Source organism: Telmatherina bonti (assembly GCF_933228915.1).
Source record: "Telmatherina bonti genome assembly, chromosome: 1".
NCBI classification, from domain to species: domain Eukaryota; kingdom Metazoa; phylum Chordata; class Actinopteri; order Atheriniformes; family Telmatherinidae; genus Telmatherina; species Telmatherina bonti.
This window is the reverse complement of record NC_136619.1, coordinates 42055916-42069215: the sequence shown is the minus strand read 5'-3', so window position 1 is coordinate 42069215 and position 13300 is coordinate 42055916. Positions and strand designations below refer to the sequence as shown.

Genomic DNA, 13300 nt, shown 5'->3' with positions numbered 1-13300 from the left:
TCCACCAAGATGTTTCATACCTTCTTTAACCCTTTAATGCCACATTTATCTCAGTTTCTGAGGCTGTTTGAATCTTTTAATGGTAAAAATGTTGATTAAACAGAACTCAGCTCAGTCTGATGATTGTCTTCCGCCCCCTGGTGAGCATCTTGTAACACTACAATCATTTCATTTCTCTGATTTTATTCTTTTTTTTTTTTACATTTGCTAAAGGGCCAAAAGACTCGGGCTTTAATGTAAGTTGATACATGCTGGAATAGGCCCAAGCTTCATCCATCCATGTTCCATAATCACTTCTTCCTGCAGTGCAGGTTGTGGGATGCTGGGATGTATCGGGGTAAATCCTGAACTGACCATCAGTCCATCACATCGAGACAAGCAGCCATTAACTCTGTAATGTTGAAGATGAAACCAGAAACTTGTTGCTGAGGCGGTGGTGATGACCTGCACCCCACACTGGAGTGGGCTTATTCCATTATCCTCAGACATGATGATGCAACTAACCATCGTCGAGTCTCTTTTCTTATGTTTTTTTTATTGATAAGTTTCAGTTTTATTTAATTCCTAAGCAAGTATGTGAATCAGTCCATTTTTCCACATTGGATCAATTGATCAGGTTAATGGTACCAGTATCAGTGCTGTTAACCTGGAGGGCGCTGGTGGAAACTGGACCGCTGTAGGGGTGGAGGGAGAAGAGGAGGCTGTTTATGTGGTGAAGAGAACAAATGTGTCAGATAATTTAATTTAATTTAATTTAATTTAATTTAATTTAATTTAATTTAATTTAATTTAATTTAATTATTTTTCTTTTATTTTTAATAACTTGTATTTAATTTAATTTATTTTAATTTAATTATTTTTTTCATCTTTAATAATTTGTATTAAAAATGTGTCAGATATGAAGATGCAAGGAGATGTAGGCAGCACCTGATGGGAACAGCCATAAAGGAAATTTTAATTTAATTTAATTTAATTTAATTTAATTTAATTTAATTTAATTTAATTTAATTTAATTTAATTATTTTTCTTTTATTTTTAATAACTTGTATTTAATTTAATTTATTTTAATTTAATTATTTTTTTATCTTTAATAATTTGTATCAAAAATGTGTCAGATATGAAGATGCAAGGAGATGTAGGCAGCACCTGATGGGAACAGCCATAAAGGAAATTTTAATTTAATTTAATTTAATTTAATTTAATTTAATTTAATTTAATTTAATTTAATTTAATTTAATTATTTTCTTTTATTTCTTATAATTTGTATTATTAATTACACTTGTTTAGCATCATTTTACTGTTTCAGCAAGAAATGGAGTAAAATTACAGTAAAGTTTAATTTAGTCATATTTTTTAATTTTATTTAATTTGTTCATAATAATTTCTATTAATAATTTTAGGATCATTGAATCATTTTAAGAAGCACTGCTGCATCTAGCTGGAGGTGTATTGAAGATGAAGTTTCTGCACCCTCTCTAGGAAACACACACAACTACATAACATGAGCTTTAATTCTAAAAAGAGTAAAAAAAAAAAACAACTTTATTTTTATATATATAAAAGGTGACGAGTAGACAAACATGTTTCTCTCCTTTTGCCTGCAGTAAAGTGACAGTAAATACCAGTGCTTGTTCTAGTTTCTAACGGTTATAATAATTGTTTGTTGCCTGCTTTGTGCTGCTTTACGCCCCAGCCGCCTCTACTCCATAATGCCAGCATTACTGAGTAAAAGGTCGTTGCTGGACTGAGACTTTGTCTGGTCCGCTTGCAGAGTCCCACCCGTCTGCTGGATGAACTGCTGCAGGTTGCATTGTCTCAGCTCCTTATTCAGCTTCTCCAGCTTCCCCTGTCTCTCCTGCAGGACACGACATGGACAAAACATGGAGAGAATCAGTCACCAGTAAGCCAACCGCTCCAGATGACATCACCTTGGTTTGTTAGTTTCACAACATCCAGTTTTACAAGCTGTGAACACATTCCAGTCATACTGTAAGCGATATGCATCCCTGAACAATACACCCGGAATGTGATGCCCTGCAGGGCGGGAAGGCTTCATGATATCTGCTAAATGTCCACACTGAGAAGGCATTTCATACGTTTCCTGATCAACACTGAAGAAATGCGAATTACTGTAAAAACTACAGAGCTATGTTGGCATGGAAGTGACTTCCCAAACACTTGGAAATAGATTTTACTATGAAAAAATGTGAGCTTGTTAATAAACAAATATCTCTTAAATATATACATATAACTTTGTCAGTTATATTTATAAAATAAATACAAATTATATAAATATCTTAGTAAAATGGGTCTTTTGCTAACATTATATATACATATAGAATATTTATCAATGTTATGGAATAGAAAATATTAATATACATTGTTCCTAATTTATTGTTGAGCATGTAATAGAATGATCTTTTATTTTCTTTTTCTTTTTCAATGATACATTTACTTTGATTTTTTTGCTTATAATGTGAAATGTTCTGCTTTCTGTGCCTGACCCCAGGAAGAATAGCTGCAGTTTCGCTGGAGATTACGGGGATCCAAATAAAAAGAAAGAAGCAGTCTTTGGTTGCATGTATATATATATATATATATATATATATATATATATATATATATATATATATATATATATCACAGAAGGCCTCTCTCTCCTATGCAGGCATGTTGGATACGTGAGACTTTCAGGGGAAAAGACTGATGAAACATGTTATTCCTGTGGATCCAGAACTCTGCATGTTTCTCCCAGAACAGTTTCTATCAACTGGAAGGAAAACTGAAACTTTCTGCAGGTTGTGGGTCATTTTTAATGGATCCACTTCTACTTGGAAAAATGGAAAGATTTGAAGTCCTTTACCAGATCTGGACATCTGTTTTACTATTTATAAGGTCTCATCTGTTTAGAGAATCATGTTATAAATGATGTACTGGTTTTAGCGATTACTTTATTTATATAATGTTGGTTTACTTTATCCTTTACATGTCATCTTATAACACTTAAACATGATATAATACTGGACTTTTATGGAATTATTTAAACATTAAACTACATGTTTCGTCTCATTTCAGCCTGAAATGCCGCTGGTTGTGATATTTTCCCGTCACCACTCTACACATGATGCTGTATGAGGAGTTGTACCTTTACCCTTTCCTCTGCCGTCTGCAGCTTCCACTGCGTCTCTGACAGCGCCGCATCCAGCTCCTCTCCCATCTGCAGCCGTTTGTGCAGCTCCTGCGAGAGGGACCTCAGGGCTTCGTCTGTCTGCTGAGTCTCTACCGGTGCGCTCTGTCTCTGGGATCTGACCTGCAAGTCTCGCTCTAGATGTGCAGAACGGGTTTGGAGCTCCCTGAGTTCATGTTCCTGATCATCTGTGGATGAGTGGATCTGCTGCAGACGTCTGTGCATGTCTGTAGATGACAACGTTTAGATGTTTGGTTGAAGAGACGGAGACTGCAGACAGATGTGAATACCTACCTCGTTCTCGTTCCATTTCTGCCCGTAACTCTTCCTCCCAGTTATCTCCGTACATCAGTTCCATCTCCTTCTGCTTCAGCTGCCGTTCCAGTTCCTCCAGTTCCTCTGTGAGGTCGTGATGTGGATTACTAATGGCAGCTGACAACGTCTCCCTGTCCAGCCACTCTGTTTCTCTCTCCAGAGCTTCAATCTGACCTTCCAGGTCCTGCAGGATGCTCTGCTGCTGCAGAATCTGCCTGAACACATCCTCTTTTCTGGGGTAGGAGGGAGTGGGATTCACAGGGTTGGGAGGGTTTGGGAAGGGGACGGGAGACGGTTCAGGGGACGCCCTCGGTGATGGAGACCAGCCCCTGTTTGCTAAAGTTCTTTTAGGAAGTGATGAAGGACCCAAATTGAAGCTGAAAGCCTTGTGAGGACCCGTCTGTTTGATTGGTTCTGGTTCTGATGGTCTCAGCAGGGCAGGATATTTCTCTGTGGTGGTTTTATGAGGACCCTCTCTGAAGCTGGGACCGGTCCTCCGCAGGATGAACTGGACCTCCGCAGCCAGCTGTCCCAGCTGAGACAGATGCTGCAGAGGACAATCGTCAGGGAGCAGCTGCCTCTCATTGTCTCGTCTCTTCATGACGAGGACGTAGCGACCCGTCTGCCCTGCATGTTCAGGAGAGAAACGACAAGCAGGGGAACACACTGGTTAGAGTCGACATGTTTAACGTGGTGGTACCGCACGTTGAACACACGGCAGAACTTTTCTTTCCCCCAACGTCACGCAGCGTCCCGCATGGAAAGGATGTATAGTGTCGGTTTCTCAGCGTCGGGATGCTGTTGGGAAGCAGCAGAAATACACATGATAGATGTCACTGTGTCTCCAAACAAACCTGGAACGTTTTAACATTTAAGGTCAGAAAGTTACTGTCATGGTCCTCCAGCTTTCTGAAGGCCTTTCAGGGATTTTCTCCGGACACTTTTCAAAACCATTTTCAGACCAGTAAATGTGTGTTTTATTTGTATAATTAATCTATGTGAGACTGAGCTAATGTGTATTTAGGTATAAATGGCTCCCAAGTGAAGGGATGAGCCAAGCACAGTGCATAATTCCATGAAGAGGCTCATTTTTCCAGCAACACATGAAGAAGTTTGTAGTTTTGAGTCTTTTCTTCTGGTCCAGTCATGTGTTCTGGTTCTGAAAGTCCACTGCTGTAAAATGTAACATACATATCAATGTCTCTAAGGATTTAGACATGACAAACATACCGATCGCTTGCGCAAGAGCGATGACGACATCCTGACAGGAGGTGCTCTGTGAAAGGCCACACACCACTCTGGCCACGCCCTCCACCCACACCTTCAGCTCCATGGCTCGCGCTCTGCTGCACCTGTGACCTGCAGGTAGACACACACGCATCAGCCGGCTGTACAGGTAACAAAGAGTCCTGCCAGGATGCGTTTCAGCACACGCTGTTAAAGCAGCAGAAGCAACATGACCACAGCTGCATTGTCACAAGTTCAACTTTAGTTTCTCTGCTTGTATTTCAGCTTGTTATAAATCAATAAGGTTGATTGACAACAGTGATTAATCGATTGCATCTATCCCTGAAGGTGTAAATGAGCCCCTCAGAAAGTATAAACAGGACAGATTTACTATAGTACAATCTTATTCTTATTTCTGTCTTATTTAGTCCTTTCTGTCTTATTTTGCCTTTTAACTATTATGTTGTCTTTATTTTAGTGCTTTCAATGTTGATTTTTTTTTATTTTACCTGTACAGCACTTTGGTTACTTTGAGGTATGTGAAAGTGCTCTACAAATAAAGTTTGATTGATTGATTGATGTACCTTATTCTTCCATGGTTTCATGTCTTTTCACTTTAATTAGTGGATTTTCTGGTTATTCACAAAAATAATTACTGTGTTTATTTTTTCTCTGGAGCTGTGGGTTTTTAACTTTAGAGGGGGAAAAGTCCCAACTCCCTCAAAGCAATTCCTGAACTTTTCAATCTGTTCACAAACCTTTTTTCCAGAATGACCACAAAATGTTTTTCTGTAATTCAATTACAGCTTTTAATTAGAAGAGATCAGCTTTTTGTAGAAATACACAGCAATGTAAATTTCATTTATATATTACGTTTTATTCTATAAAAGCACATATACTGAACATAGAAAGTTAAAACATGATTAAAAAGCAGGATATAATATTAATAAATATTCATATAGAGAAATTAACAAACATAGCATTTACTGTACCTATTTCCACCATTACTCTGTTAGGATGCTTTATCTTGTAATCAAAACAAGCCTTTCTAGTGTGTCTATTGAATTCATTAAACAATCCAAGTATAAAAAAAAACTGTTATTGTTCTATTAATATTTTAATTAAATTATACTGTAGACAGACCCATGTTTTTTTTTTGTTTTTTTTTTTTATCATAAAAAGTGATCTTTAACCCTGATCACAGCGCTTGCATCCTCATCTGTAGCGGGGGTTTAGGTATTTTAATGGGTGTACTGTCCCTTTAAGAGGGACAGCCAATCAGATTGCAGCATCACCAACGGGAGAAATATAGCTGTTGGTTCTGAAAACGGCAGACGTTCGTTTTTTATCGGAGCTTAAGTTATTAAAGCTAAATGTTTGTCAATAAATGTCATAGTAACTTTAGTTTAGTCAGGCTAAGCTCTAATAAGGTCGTCAAAAACCACTGTTCGTTGAAAGAAGTGTTTATTTTTTTTAGTCATTAATGCTGAAATGTGTTAAAATTAGTTGCTATGGTGAGGAGTAGCTCATGTTGACGTGTGTCCGCTAAAACTCTTGTTTTTCAAACTAAATGTGTCAACACTGCTATGATAACAGTGTTATCAGTACCAGAAGTATGGGGTGTTAAAGTACATTAAATTTTGTGTATTTCTTTGTTTAGAAGAGAAATGGAGAGCCCGACATAACGGTTTGTGAAGATTTATCAAGCCGCCGCCATGTTGTGACGCAGATTAGATTAACGGTAAATTAATGGCGAATACACAGGTTTGAAATTAAACAGGAAAGGTCATTTTAACGTTGTACTTTAAATATCTAGTATTGCCCTTTTAAGGTAGAAATGCGACATTTTATGCCTAAAAAAGTAAATTTGATAATTACAAAACTGAAAAAAATCATTACAAAAATGATTACAGGTATACCGTTTTTTGTTATGCAGTGTGAACAGGGGGGTTAAAGATGGCGCTGCTGGTATCGCTGCAATAAGAAGGTTGGTATCTATGTACACTACTCACACTATTATTTTGTAGTTTCACAAAGTATCTAAAATACATTCAAAGGAAAATAACCTAAATGTTAAAACAAATGTAAATACAGCTTATATTTATTCATACCCTGTCATTAAAGAAGGAAAAAAAACAACAAAAAACAGCTGACTGTAGAATAATATGAAATTGACTAAAGTAAGAATAAATAAAAAAAATTATGAAAATCATTCCATTACTTTCTAATTCTGGTTCAATAGAATTTATTTTTAAAAGCAAACAACAAAGATAATTTATTACATATTACATCACTCATAAACTAATATTTAGTTGAACAATCCTTCAATGTTTCTGCTCCAGTCAGGTGTTTTCTGTTCCTCTCAGTCAGACTTCTGCACCTGTTGACAGGTATTTTGTCCCACTGTTCAACAGAAAAGTGCTGTAATTTGTCCAATTTGTTTTTTTTTTTCTGTCTTTCTTAAACTCAAATGAAAAAACAGTGTCTTATATTACTAAATTATATTTTTGCAAATTTTTAGTCATTGTTCCTTTTTTAGGTCTCCAGTTATTTGAGTCACTTTTGTAAGCCTTTTCTTTAATGAAACGGAATGAATACATATGAGCAAAACTGTAGTATTATTTCATGGAATGACTGAACAACACAATTTAAAGAATCTTCCAGATGTCCGATTCTCAGCTCTCCTGATTCCTGTTGTCTACTTTTACTAACAGAAGAGATGATCTGGTGACTTCAGCTGTCTCATGCCTAAATACAAACATCAGTGATTGAAACTTTATTTGGCCACAGTAGTTTTGGAAAGAAATATCCCTTTGGATGGGATTAAGTATTTACAGGAAAACCTTCAAATATTGATCTAAAAATAGGACAAAGAGGCCACATTTCTGCAGTACTGATTAACCAAATCAATCAGTAACAGCTTCAGAAGATCTTTCTGCCACTTTCAGCAGAATATAATTCTGAGTTATTATCTCCAAAAACATACACAATGTTTTTTTTTCCCTCTCATGATAACTCAGTCATGATGACTGATTTTTCTTTCACACACAGATTTATCCTGATCAATATAATTCCTGTTTTTGGTTTGTAATTGTACAGTTTTAGGTTTATAAATAAAAATTATGACCGCATTAAAATTTAAGAATTTAAATAAAATTGCCAAAACGCAAGCGGTTTAAACCATATTCTTCTCTGTCATTAGAATTATCCTTAGTGTAATCAAGTCTTAACAAACCACGCGTATTCACATTTTATAACTGGTATTTCAGTGTCAGTCAGTCCTTTTCTGAACCGCTTAGTCCAGTTAAGGGTTGAGGGGAAGCTGGAGTCTATCCCAGCAAACACTGGGTGAAAGCCAGGTACACCGGACAGGTCACCAGTCCATCACAGGGTGCATTTCAGTGTTGGAAAGTTTAGTCTGTCATGTTTGGAGACACACAGGTTTACCGAGGGCAGGAATGTTGCAGAACATGCCGACATTCCTGCAGGACTCAGACTCTGCCCACACATACCTCCACTCTCTGTTTACAAAGTCCCACCATTCAGCATCAGTTTCAGTATCGCCATCATTCAGAAAGTATCATAACAAGGCAGCCAGACGATTTCTTGTAAAATCTGCGTCAAACAGGTTACGTCTAAGTTTTAATTTAAATGTAAAACATCTGTAAATGAACTGGTCAGTGTTATAACCCTGGTTGAGTGAAATTATTCTTTTAAATTACATTACTTCCCAACACTCACACCAAGACAAACTGATGGGAGCAATTTAGTCAAAATCTGTTTTTCTGGATATTTTTGCATATAAACATAAACGCCCTGCATGTTCCCATGCGTGTATTATTTACATATTTTACATTGAAATAATGGGAATCAATTACTCAAGCACTCTGCCTTTTAATCATAAATGCTCAGATGGCGTCTGATCAGACACTGAATGTGTGATGAAACAGTGTTAAGATGAAATCCCTGGAAAATTGATCTCTGGTTTAAATGAGTAACCCGATCACTCTGATCAGGTTATAAAGTTATCAGAGATTTAAGCAATTTTAAAACTCACCTTTCCGTTCAAGCTCTGGTTCATTCACGTTTCCTTTTCTTTCTCACTGCTGTGTGTTCAGGCTGGTGGAGAGCTGAATGACTGAGACCCAAATACACACCTACACTCCATCTGAGGAAGAGGAGGAGGAGGAGGAGGAGTGAAGCTGAGGAATGCAGCCTTTCTGGCTATGTTGCATGTAACATGACGTCACTGAAGGTGGTCAGAGGTAACTAAACACATTGACCCAAATACATGTATTTTTTACTCTCATGCAAAACATACTTTATATGGAAGGTTTTGTTTTATGGTTATTTTTTTCCCTTATTCCCTCAAAACATCACCCAAGTAACAGAGCTGGTTCAGCTGACAAACTAAATGTTGAACTGTAGTATTACAGCGTGCACCCAGTCTGCTACTGGTAAAGGAAAGTGTTCACAGTGATGTCACTGCGACAATGTAACCAGCCCCTCCCACTGTGTGTACAAGATAAAATAAAAGGAGTGGTTCCTGCTGCCACCCTGTTTCCGCTCCAGATCTTCAGCATTCCTCTGCAGCTTGCTGTGTGTGTGTGTGTGTGTGTGTGCTGACGGTCAGCCGTCATTCTCAGATTGCTTCTTCAGCGGTTTTTAATTGCAGGAAACAAAGATAAACAGACACAGAAAGTGCTCAGCATACCCAGCTGGATACGACTCCCATGAAACTCTGAATATACATTTAAGTAGCTGATGATACAGAACTATCATGTCAGCTGCGACTTTGAGGTCTCTTCTGCAGAATCAAAGCCTTTTCTACAGATCATACTTTATTATTTATTGGTCAGAAACAAAGTGGGGTCATCAGTATGGCCACTTTCTCCAGTGGCAGAAAATGAACTGCATGTACTAAGATCACCACGTTTTCAGCAAATCGTGTGCATAATTTATTTATGTTATATTTACATTATGGATTTCAGGGTGTGCGCTTGAAGCGTGGATTTAGGAGACATCTTGATGCACACACCCGGCCATAATCGGCTTTCCAGATACAGAAAATCCCAAAATCTAAAAAGACAATTTGGCAGCCAATGAGTTAATTTGAGAGAGGTGTCCTGGATCAGGGAAACATGGAAAACCTGCAGGATGGTGGCCGTTAGGGACCAGAGTTGGACATCTCTGACCTAAACAGACCTCCCCAAAATAAATAATCTAAATAATTATCTGGTCGATGTGCATAATCTTTGTATCAGTAGCTTCATCATTCCACTGCTTCTGACATTAAAACTGTTCTCATGCTTAATCAGATAAAAGAAAACAAATATAGATTTTCACATCTTTGTCTTTCTTTTATTTGACATAGTGGGAACAGCGTGATGGGAATAATACTGTGCTGCTGAATTCAGCCAACGACACTGACTACAGAGCAGATGAGAATATTACAAGGTACAAAGATCATCTAAAAGGTTTTAATGAAGATGATCTCAGTGTTGAAACGGTTTTTTACCTGCCCTGCGATGGACTGGCGAGCTGTCCAGGGTGTACCCTGCCTGTCGCCCAAAGCCGGCTGGGATAGGCTCCAGCTTCCCCGCAACCCTGAATTGGAATAAGCGGTTCAGAAAATGAATGAATGAATGAATGAATGAAAGATAAAATACATATTTATATTTATGCAGGAGTCTGCATATCTAACATGCATGGCACAAGCTCAAGGGTCAGAAAAAACAGATCAGATTAAAAAAGTTTCATATTTGGGAAATAACCAGTACATTCTTCATGATGGAGGATCCAGGAAAAGACAGAGAAACAAGGATAGAAAGTTGACTGAAGAGCAGCAAGTCAAGTTAACAGCTGGAGAAAAGGCTAACCACTCCCACAACACTGAACACAACTCATGTTCACAGCAGGGAGGAGACAACACACACACACACAGACACACGCAGGAAAGTGGGAAGACATGGGACAGATATTTTAATGGAGCGGTTAAGCACATGACTAAACGTGACGATGGCCTTTCTACGTTTAGTAAAACAGCAGAAACGTCGGTGGTTCAGTCTCGTCTCTTAAAACGTTTCTGTCGCCTCGACGGTTTCCCATATGTGTGTAACAGGATGAAAACCATCAAAACCAGAAAGATTAATCTGCTATGAATGGAAAAGACTGACACGGCTTGTTCTTTAGATTAAATCACAGGTACAACATTTAATTTAGATTTTACTGTATTTTTGATCCCAACACTTGTGGCTGCTTTTAAACTTTTAAAATGTTTAGAAAGGATGCTGAAAAAAACAGACAAATCTCTGAATCATTCGTTATCTTCTTTAGTTTCTTTAGTTTCTTATTAATTAAGTCTTCATATCCCATATTTATTTCTTCACACAAAGAGGAAAATAGTTGTAATTTGAGCTTTGTTGTGCAGACAGAGAGCTAAGTTTGAAGCCTTCTATCTGAACAACATTAAAAATATCTGTGCTGTGCATCATTCATTTATTTCAGACGCTTTTTGTGCTCTCTCAAGCAGCAGTTAACTGCACAAAGTTAAGGAATCTGTCACAAACAATTATTAAATACTTCTGTTAATATAACTTGTATTTCTCTGCATCTCTCAGCAGATCTCTGGCTAAACGTTGTGGTGTCTGTTGGTCCCTCTTTCCTGTCCGGCCCCCTAGCAGTCGATGCAGATGGCCGCCCTCCCTGAGCTGAGTTCTGCTGGAAGTTTCTCCTTCCCGTTAAAAGGGAATTGTTTTTTCTTTCCACTGTCAAATTTACCACGATCTGTTGGTTTGATTATGTGGATTTGTTTTAATTGGATCGTGATGAAATGGCTTAAATTGATTTATCAGTTTTCTTGTTTTATTTTAGGATTGTGTTGAGTTCTACCTCATCACACATATGGACCTATGGGACCAGGTCTACGCTGAACCTAAACGCACCACAGCCTCTGTTTCTACACAGACCGAAAGGAGTATTCGCAGGTAGATACCTTAAGCATTGTGGGAAATCCTGAATATATGATCTTCAGGTGAGTTCTGATAAACTCATCCAAATTAAATCTCCAAGTACAAATTTCTTAGTACAGCAAACAGCTTTTATTTAAACTGTTTTCTGAAGATGGTTGCCTCTAAAATAGCACCGATGCTCATGTGCTTGCGAACAGAAATGGGTACCTAAAGGATAAAACGTCAGTGCAGCACAAGAAGTAGAAGGTGTCAACTTTATTTAACCCCTCAAGTTTTACTAGTAGCGCATAAGATGGCCGCAGCAGCCTGTATGAAGTTCAGACATAGGACTCATTTTCACTGCTATGGATTATTTTAGTGACATCAGGGCTTCTTATCTTGGAAACATTAGACAGAAAACAGCCGCACAGCACTTAATGAACTTTTTATATAACACAGCTACCTGGTTTTTAGTGCCAAGTGGTTTAACCCCTTTAACCGGCGGAGGGCTGCTCACGGGCCGTTTTACCTATTTTATCTTTTTTTATATCATGCTCATACAATATCTTAGAGGTTTCCTATTTCAATAAAACTGTGCATGATGCACCGGTAGGCTCTCCCCTTCCGATTGACCCCATTTTTGACCAACTGAATTGATCCAGGTCCTTCCTTAGCCAATAATATCCACTGAGTGTCAACCTAGGTGGCCTGGCAATCACATACGTTTCTGCTTCCAGACCTGGCCTATCAGCTCTGCCAGTTCTGACACCACTGTCATAAAGCCATTTAAATTACCGTCACGCGATGTGCGGCTTGTGTGTGGGATGTAAAATGGCCTCAGGGGGTCCGTGCGTAAACATATGCGACAACGTGCGTTCTTGTGTGCGTCCGTGTGCAAAAGCAGAAGAAGCCTTTTTTGTCCACTTTTTGTCTGTATGAACTTTTGCAAAACACGCCAAAAAACGGAAATACACCCACGAGGAGGTGGTGGAGTCGTTTACACGGAGGGACAGTGATTTTTACAGAGGAAGACGTCTCTGACTGCAGAAGAAGATGCGGTTCCTGAAGGAGAAGAGCATGAAAAGTAAGCACAAACTTCTATATGCAGCTACGGTGTCTTTATAAGCTGGTTAGAGAAGTAACTCTGTTGTTTATGGGGCTGGCGGGGAGGGGTGGGGGGCGTCTGCGTTGTTTCCTTTGTTTACATTCTCACTGGTGGCGTATTTCCAGTGGTTCCGTTGGGTCTGCTGAAGACGTGGGACCTGATTTGTTAGAAAACTTGGGGTCTCGGCTCTAAAACGTCAGACCCCCGATTCATGCAGGTGTTGTTCAGTCCGAGTGTGCGTGAAAACAAAAAGAGCAGCGATCAAAGAGACGCAGCGGTTCAGCACCTATATTTCCCTCCAGTTGTAAACATTTGTTCATAAACACAAAATCGTAGAAAGAAAGAAAATAAACTGCTGCTGATTTATCTGCGTGTGTGTGGACCGCTTTCATACTCTGTGTGCGCATGCGTGCAGGGATGTGTGTGTGTTAAAACATACACTTATTACAGTCACAGTACCAATGTGGAATAAAAACTTCTCGTTTGTCTTTATTAGTCTGTCATCTGATTGTGATG

The 13300-nt window shown here is 38.4% G+C and overlaps 1 protein-coding gene across 1 annotated transcript; it reads right to left on the bottom strand.

The window, feature by feature from the left end:
• Nucleotides 1-1699: 1699 nt before the first annotated feature.
• Nucleotides 1700-4835, bottom strand: LOC306774714 (ras association domain-containing protein 7-like; the record flags this gene model as incomplete). The annotated part of the gene is made up of 4 exons (XM_079264865.1): nucleotides 1700-1855; nucleotides 3146-3414; nucleotides 3482-4129; nucleotides 4733-4835. 4 exons carry the CDS (start codon nucleotides 4833-4835, stop codon nucleotides 1700-1702), a joined length of 1176 nt encoding a protein of 391 aa, XP_079120991.1.
• Between the last annotated feature and the right edge of the window lie 8465 nt (nucleotides 4836-13300).